General features: G+C 51.7%; 2 protein-coding genes across 2 annotated transcripts; one reads left to right on the top strand and one right to left on the bottom strand.

Moving 5' to 3' along the window:
- Window positions 1-696: 696 nt before the first annotated feature.
- On the top strand, window positions 697-1617 carry NAS6_2 (putative ankyrin-repeat protein; the record flags this gene model as incomplete). Its single annotated transcript, XM_071065258.1, has 2 exons — window positions 697-1345; window positions 1409-1617. The coding sequence occupies 2 exons, from the start codon at window positions 697-699 to the stop codon at window positions 1615-1617; spliced, it is 858 nt and encodes a 285-aa protein (XP_070921359.1).
- A 1802-nt stretch (window positions 1618-3419) lies between these two features.
- On the bottom strand, window positions 3420-8373 carry MFIFM68171_09838 (uncharacterized protein; the record flags this gene model as incomplete). The annotated part of the gene is made up of 2 exons (XM_071065257.1): window positions 3420-7868; window positions 7948-8373. The coding sequence occupies 2 exons, from the start codon at window positions 8371-8373 to the stop codon at window positions 3420-3422; spliced, it is 4875 nt and encodes a 1624-aa protein (XP_070921358.1).
- Window positions 8374-8828: the final 455 nt, after the last annotated feature.

Genomic DNA, 8828 nt, shown 5'->3' with positions numbered 1-8828 from the left:
AAATCCTTCGAGATCTATCGTGCTTGTAATCTTTGCATTCGAGTCGTAATCGTTGTGCGTGGGCCTTGAACTAATTCCCACGGATTATTCGTTAGCGGCACCTGCGTTTTTTCATAAGGCAATTTAGCCGGGGGGACAGAAAAGGGGTCCCAGGGGCTGTGCAGAGCCTCCAAAGAGTCCTCCACGACCCAGGCTTTCTTCGTCTGGTACTCCGGCGACTCGCCAGCTTCTGCTTGATCCGTCTTAGAGTGGAAGGCGGCCACATTATTAGTTTCATCATACATCGAGTTTTGTGCCAGTAGAGCTTGGAGAACATGGTTTCACACAGCAAACAAGATTATAATGTTTTATACAGGCAGCTTATGGTTTAGCGAGAGAGAGATCTGCAAGTTAGGTCCCAAGTCGTCCATTCCCGGTGGGGAATGCCTGCTGGAAGCGAGAGCCGACACAGTTGAGCTGAAGCTTTTGGCTCCGTTCAAGTACTGCTTATCTCTCGTCTCACAGCACGTACCCCGAAGTCTTCTGGACCCTGACGCCGGGCGGATGCGGGCTCCTTATGCGGTCGTACTTCGCCAAGCTGCGTTGGCTCATCTTGCATAAAGCTCTGCCAGGGAAGCTAGGGACTGCTTTAGAACCGCAATCACTTACGAGACGATCAGGCTTGGCCAGGCTGGCGTTGGGTGGCCACATGGCAGGATGGCGCTCAATCTTCTATGCGGTTTGTCGCAGGCATGTCTTAAATCCGGCGATCTAAACGAGGCTATCGAGGCCCTTGAATCTGCCCTCCGTCTCTCGACACAACTACACGGCAACCGCAGCAACATCACCTTGGACATCGTTTCCCGCTTGAAAGCTGCTTCCGAGAATATGGAGAGAATGCAACAACATCACAAAGCTGTTGCAATCGCGTCGACGACAACCGCTCACGATTCAAATTTTACCAAGGCTCCCCACTTACCAGAGTCGTCGGAACCCGGCGAGGAATTATCCCATCCCCGTTCGGACCATGGCTTGCTAGACTCGGAGCTAGAGGAAATGGAGGACATTCAAGCTGTACTGGTTGGAGCTGCTTTCGTTGGCGACGTGTCTACAGTTCGTTTAATCTTGGGCCTGCCCCATATCGACCCTGACAAGACGGACCAGAAGGGCTGGACCGCTCTCTGTGCTGCCGTTACGGGCGGGCATGAGGCCATCGTACAGCTACTGCTGGAGAAAGGCGCCGATGCCAGTGCGACAAGACGTTATGACAACACGCCGCTGCACTGCGCCGCACGATCCAGGAGTGAGGTCGTGGTCAAACTACTCCTGGAGAACGGAGCGGCTATCGAGGCGAAGGATCACAACGGTATGACGCCGCTATATCTAGCCGTCTGATGTGGGAAGAGGGCTATAGTTGAGCTGCTACTAGAGAAGGGGGCGGCTATCGAGGAAAAGGATAACGATGGTTGGACGCTGCTGCACTGGGCCGCCGATATCGGGAGTGAGATCGTGGTCAAACTATTGCTGGAGAAGGGGTTGGCTACCGAGGCGAAGAATAACGATGGTCAGACGCCACTACATCTAGCTCGGTTCGAAGGGCATGGAGCTATTGCTAAGCTACTAGAGACTAAGATATAAAGTATTATATGTATTGAGTACGTTGTTTTTATCTAGTTTTTATTTTCTGTTATAAAGTGCTATTAGAAGAATTAAGGAGGATTAATGTGTATATATATTCCTGGGATCTGATAGTAAGTAGATACAATCTTCATTTCCGCTCTAGTTACTATGTGAAGACTATGACGACATGTGATATCTAATTAACGTTTAGCGGAGTATCAAGTTAGGTGGCGACGACTACCAGAATACTACTTACCTCAAATATCGGCTTTCTAGTAAGGGATGAATAAAATTGTATCGCCTCTAGACTATGACGAGTCAACAGCCTATCATTTTCCTAGGCTTACTGTACAAAAGGCGGGATCTACTATTCTAGTAGAGAAAGGTGGATGGGGCTGTCAATACATCGAGACAGTGAGGTCTGAGCCTGTTAACTCGCTTAGGCTATTTACAGTAGCGTTTGGAGTGCATTCCGGTGGATTCATTACTGCTCGCGGGGGATTCGCAGGTACCAATGTATGAGTGTCATGTGACCTGTGCATGGGGACCGAGACTTGAAGGAGTGATGGGGGATGATATCACGAATCTGAGTACAGTAGAAAACAGGGAAAGCCCTTTGATAGAGTTCGACCTTTGATCCCTAAGGATCAGTCTTCTGTCACAATAAGAGGCCGCCCATTGTTTACAATTCCTTCACTGATCTTGGCTGAATCGTGTGTCGATCTTCCTCGGCGTTATTAGGAATAACCTCTGACACCAGATAAGGACATACGAAGCAGCATTGTCTATAAAAGATATGTTTACTGCTAGTTAGGCGAGGTATTGACAGTTAGACTAAACGGTTGAATGGTCTAACAAAGGAAGAATTTAGAGGTTGAGAAAGCGAAAAAGACAGTGGAGACAGTAAAAAAAGAAAACACACAGCGTATTCAAAAAGCAATTTGATGAGGCTACAAAGGACGTACGTATATGAAGGACGTCAGTTAACTTAGAATTAGCGGAAATAGTTGATAGAAGTGGTGTAACTAGGTAGTTGGAAAGGTTCTGATATCAGAGGCTAGAAAAGGGGCTGCTGTGGTAATTTGGCCGTTTGGTGGTGAGCACCACTTCTAAATGGGGCGTGGCACGGGTACGAAGCTTAAAACTTAGCTTCGTACATCCCTTCCCGTACGGATAGCTCCGTCGTCTGCAGTTACAAAGCCCAAAAAGAAAGCCCTTGATAGAGCTATACACAGTACAGGTTTGACATTCTTCAACTTCTTCGCCTCCGACACAGCAAACGGGCTTGGCCTGGTGCTCCTCTATTCTCTTCCCGCGGAAGTGGTTACTATCGATGTCGCTGCTCCGTATCTCACCTCGACAAGGGAAGATTACCAGGCCATGGCGGACCCTGCCGATGGCGCTATCATCGTGGAACATACGAAGTTTACCTGTCAGCTATTTGCGACCGTAAGCTCGGCGTATAATACCCTGCTGAGCCGGCGCTTGCTGTTAAAGTTACGAACGCGGAGGATATTATTGTGGATTTGAGGAATAGAAGGTGCCCTAGGGTTCCTATTCACTCGAAACGGCAGCTATGATGCAAAGGAGAGTGGTGGTGTGGTAAATGAAAAGTTAAGGGTTTATGGGGTGAAGCGGTTGAGTGTTGGCGATTTTCCTGGGAGCGTATACGCAGCAGACAATTTATGTTGTCGCGGAGAAGGCGTCGGATTTAACTGAAGCTGGGGTTTGATAGGTGTAATGTGAGCGTTACTCAGGAATTGATCGTTGCATTAAGTTCATATGATCTGGCGAGTAACTAGCCCGTTGGGAGCTCCTAGTTAAGCTGATGGCAACGATCCACGATGGTGGAACGGGATCCTCCGGTGCTGTATCCGGATGTTGCTCCCTCGTCGCGGATTGAATACTCCGCCATTCTCCGTGACCTCTACTCCTCTCTTGATAACGGCCAGCTCAGACCGACGTGCAAGGAGGATTGCCCCATCACAACTCATGCCGAATATCATCCTACTCACCGCCATGGAGCCGATCCAGTGGTCAGGTAGGAAGAAATGTTGAACAAACGATTCCTCGGCCACGATACTATGTGAGCCGGCTGGTAGGAGTTGGATTGAGGCAATCCAGTGGTCTGCCATGTATAAGACAAGTCGGGTGCCGAATATGCCGATGATGTGCTCTACCCGAGAGGGTAATGCGCTGAGGTCGGCTCGGGGTAGTGTGTCGTGAGGAGTATTGGCAAGATCGTCATAATTCCATAGGAGGATCTTTGACTCGGGCCTAGGCTCTCCCCCGTGCCCTGTAATGCCCGTGTGTGTAACGAACCAGTTGGGGCGAGACAGGCTACCGAACCTGTCGAGCTGTATTTCGTCACGCAGTGACAGAGTAACTGTTCGGACAAGGGTTAACGTCGTCCAATCGTAGACGCTGATTTCATTCCCTGTTGGCCCAAGCATGAGTAGCATGTCTGATGAGGGACCAGGACATGTTGCCCAACGAAAACCGGTACTAGCACCGGTGGACTCGATCTGGCGGATCCAAACCCCTTCACCTTGCTTCGGCACCGGCCACAGCGTGGAGTGCTTCTCTGTACTGACAAGAAGCTTTTGATGCTTCGAAGACATTAGAATCTGTTGCAACATGCCGGATCCCTGGCCCACAGATCGAGCATCGACGAGGGTCGGGCCTATTTCCCATGTCCTTCGCTGTCGCGGGCTCTGTCGACGGGTGATTTTTCTTGCCGTGAACCTCCCAGAGCGATCACCACAAGTGAGAATCGAGTCTCGCTCATCGAAATAGAGGAGATGGATGGAGCATTCCGCGGACTGGACAAACAAGAGGTGTTTCTCCGGCTCTGGCCCGGAGATGTCATGGGCGAAAACAGAGCCATCCTCCACGGCGCAGAACACGATACTGGAGTCCTGGGGACAAGCGATAGTGGTGATTTCCGGTACCGGACGGGTTATAACGTGGTGGCCAACCTCTGGTGGCCCTGTTGAGGCAGACACGATATCACAGTTGTCCTCTTCAGGGATGTCGCTTCGAAGAAGAACGGTGGGTTCCCAGACTCGACATTGATCGCCCCGAATCTCGATGAAGCGGCGGTTGTCCGAGGTGAATGTGAGACCTTTAGGCAGGATATACGTGTCGAATTGGACACGGTACAGCGTACGAAGTGTTTCAAACTCAAAGAGGGTCAAATTTCCTGATGAATCTACGCCCGCAAGAGTTCGGCCGTCGTTGGAAGCAGCGAGAAGCATGGCGTTCGCTCCTTCTACCGAGGTGATCGGCTTGCCGCCTTCGATGTCATACACGATGAGGTCTCCGTCAGAATATGTGGCTGCAAAGAGGATGGTGTCTAGAGTGTGACCGAACGCGGCAGCGCGAACAGTTGTTGAGCCTTTGGCGAGTCCACGGGTCCCGAAGATGTGGATGGAACCCGTATTCTTCTCGTAGGTGTCGTAGATGCGGTGATCGATGCAATCCCAAAAGACAACATTCTCGCCTCTGTACACCACGGCAAGGAGATTCGCGGCCGTGCCTATTTCTGTTAATGTGGGCGTTCGAAACTGCATTGTGTCTTGAACGTCGGCCGACCAGGTCGCTGGCTCGTCGCGAAAAAATGTCTTGGACTCCACATCCCACTCGATGAGCTGATTTTGTTTTAGAACCACACGTAAGACTGTATCTTCTTCCGCGAACCCAATACTTAGACACAGAGAAGTGATTTGGAAGCTGGCGATCTCCGATCCATTCTCTGTCGACCAGATGCGAACCATCTTCGCGCCCCCAGTTGCGAGCAACTTTCCTCTCTCCGAAAATGCCAGGCGCCAAACGGGCCCGCCATGACGGAGAGTATAAGTTTCTTGCAGGATTGTATCGTCGTAGACCAATACCTTCCCCTCCATGCTCATCATGCCGACAGCGAAGTACCCCGGCCCGGCGGCCACAGCATTCGGCTTGGAGCCTTTGGGATATGTGATTGTTGTGAGACAGTCATCCCAGCACCAAGCGGATATGCCCCGAACATTGAGACCCCGCACAGGATCGGTAAACCTCTGTCTTATAGCTGAGTCGGGGGGGCAAAAAGGGGCTATGAGATGATGGATGGCTTTTGGCGAGCGTCTCAGCCACCCAGAAAACTTGGTCACCAGGTGGATCAGATCATCACCCCACTTATCTAACAAGGCCAAGTCTCCTGGTTTTCGAGCAAGACCGACAGGAGGGGAGTGCTGTGCCTTGCGGTTCAAAAGCGTGTTAATGGTCTTGCCGGCCTGATAGATGGTGCGAAGATCACCGTTAGCGGCGGTATACTCAATCCAGCGGAGAAGGCTGCTGCTCCCTAGGAAGTTGGAAAGCATGATGAGAAGCTCTTCGTCATCCGAGTGGACATGACCGAGATGCTGAAAGAGAAACGTTGATGCGTAGTCGGTGAAGGGGTCGGCGCTAGGTGGCTGGGGGGATGGTGAACGGACGTAAGTATCCGGCTCAGACCCAAGTCTCCTAGCTCTAGTGGTAGGTTTTTGAGTGTCCTGTAATAAGAACTTTAAACACACGATGGCTAAGCGACGATGCCCCTCTGCGTTTGTGAGGATAAACTCAGACTCCACCCCTTTACGGGTGAAGAATTCTCGAGCCGTCGAGTGTACCAGCTGGACCTTCTCATGCTGGTTCACGTATAACAGACTCCCACAGCATCTCGAAATACTACGTCGGACGTCATCGATCTTATCGTTAATGTCCATCTCAACAGGCGTTTGCAATTCAGCCACGCTGAGCGGCCTAAAGGCATACGTCGTCCATGCAATGAAGGCCTTCGCGGCTGCCTTGCCAAACCGCGCCGTCTCCATCTTGGCGAGAATGTCGCGATAGACTGAATCCATATCTGTTGGTGTTGTCTCCATGACCTTGGTAATCTCTCGTTCACTGGTTACCTCGCGAAGTTCGGAGCATATGATAGATGCCCACAGAAAACAACCCCCCGACTTCTCGAGGATATGCGCTGCCAAGTCTTCCGGACTCGGCCATTTGGCTGAGGCGGGGCACGGCAAATACGGAAGATTTGCTTTGAGCAATAGCGAAATATCCTGCAAGCTGTCCTCTTCCAAGATCGTGTAGCTCTGGATGTACTCCTTGGGGCTGATGACTTTCTGGTGTGTATCTGCGGTGTCCCTCGATGTCACAAGGACGGAGACGGGCCAATGCTCCTGGATGCGAGTCAAGAAGGTCGTCATGTCGGCAAGGTCCTTGCATTCGTCCATGGCGTCGATGACCCAATACTGGGATCTTTTTAGCGTCACTCTGAGAATTCCCGAGAGGAATATCTTCCGCCACAAGGAATGGGAATCGATCTTGTCCATAGGACTGCCCCTCCATTCCAACATGATGCCCTTGAACTTGTCGAGAATCTCGGGGTGCAGCATTGCCATTTGCCATGCCATGGACCGCAGACAGCTGTTCGAGAGTGATTTGACATTATCCCGCGCCTGGAAGAAGAAGAAGCAACAGTCAAAGCCTTCACTGCGCAGATCGCTAACGATGTGACTGGATAAGACACTCTTCCCTGCGCCGGGAAGACCTCGGAGCCAGATGAAGCTGGTGTCAGTCGATCCTTTCCATGCCCGGTAGTATGGCTTAGCAGTGAGCCATTCGCAGGAGCCGGGAAGTTTGACGGTGTCGTGAATCATCATGTCATCCTCCGGGGCGCTAGAGACCCCTAGGAACCGATTAAGAGCTTCTCGGTCTTGTTGGCTTGCGAAGTGCGTTTGGGAAGAGTGGGAGGACTCTCGTTGCATTGAGATAACCAGCGACAAAGCGTTTTTGACAGATATGTAACATGGGTCCTCTGGTGTTGAGTACATTGCCACATGACGATGATCCGCGTCGAGGAAGGTTGCCCGCTCGTTGGCAAGGTTCATCCTTGCGCTTGCCTTCTCGACGATGAGCATCTTGTTAATTCCAATACTCATGGGCCGCGTTTCGTAAAAAGAAAATAACCGAAGGTTGCCGCTGACTCGGGGGAAATCCTCGCTGATATTCTGGATCAGCGGTGACTGCGGAAAAAGATCCTCCACGAACGGGCGGACTCCAATGACAGCTGTCAGTCGGGACAGAGTCTGTGCAATTGAGGCACCTTGGTGAGGAGTCGCTAGAAAGAATATCGCGCGGACCCTATCAATGGTAGGTTTGAATTCGAGCTCCCGAAGCCCGATGATATAGGCCATTTTGATAACCAGACCTCCCATACTATGTGCGACAAAGATCAGAGGCGGCTATCAAGAGAAAACCTTTGTGAGCTAACTTGCAAGGTAGAACAACGATGAATTCTTTGCTGACAAGCCGGGAACGTACCTTTTCACCCCTACTCATCAAAGGATAGTCGTTGACCGCAGCCAGCAGAGATCGAGCAAAATCCGGGATACTGAGGATTGACTCTCGAGTTACGCCAGCCGGATAGCCAAAAGTATGAATGCGAACGTCGTGGAAGCCGTCCTCTTTCGGGAGCCATTCCCGCGGCCAAAATAACTCGGGCTTGCCCCCTTTGCTCCACGTACTTCGCGACCCGCCGTTTAGCCCGTGAACAAAGATAACGTCTGCTGCTGGCTTCTGACCTGGGTCCAGGCGATGGACCGTCGTGAGCCCTAAAGGCCCTTTGGGACTACCACCGGAGGCATCGTCATTGCTTTTCCTAGCGATACTGGCAAATGACCGGGAGAGGAAGGACCGTCTTGCTGAACCTGTGGCGACCCATGTGATGTTGTTGGCGGGAGGTTCCATGTGAACGGCGCGTGCGGTCAGGATGCAGCCCAACGGTACCTGTAGGATAGGGCAGGGATTCCGGACTCTTGCGGCGGGCTGAAGCCAACATGCGGAGCGAGCCGACGGCGGTTGATGATTCAGTGATGGGCTCAAACCAGGTCGAACGTCCCCAAAGACCACCCTCCGTATCACATCGGCTCGATGAAGTTTTGCAGAGTCTGACAGCTGCGGGGCTTTGGAGAATGGCCTGTTGGTGCTGCCTATTGGAGTTTGAGACACTTGGCTCGTCGCGGTGGCTATTGTCGCTGATGATTGGCTGCGGGATGTCGGGGCCCCCTTTCCCCTCATTCCCTTTTGTCCATCAGTGCGCTCTCCCCAAGTAGATACATCCTTGGGAAGCCCTCATATGCGATTGCAGGGCGTGCCATGTGGTGGCAGAATGTAGGATTACTACATGAAGTGAAAAGGAATAA

The sequence above is a fragment of the Madurella fahalii genome (genome assembly GCF_045866475.1).
Source record: "Madurella fahalii IFM 68171 DNA, scaffold_5, whole genome shotgun sequence".
In the NCBI taxonomy this organism is placed as follows: Eukaryota; Fungi; Ascomycota; class Sordariomycetes; order Sordariales; genus Madurella; species Madurella fahalii.
Note: the sequence above shows the minus strand (reverse complement) of the source record. Positions and strands in the feature narration are given on the sequence as shown.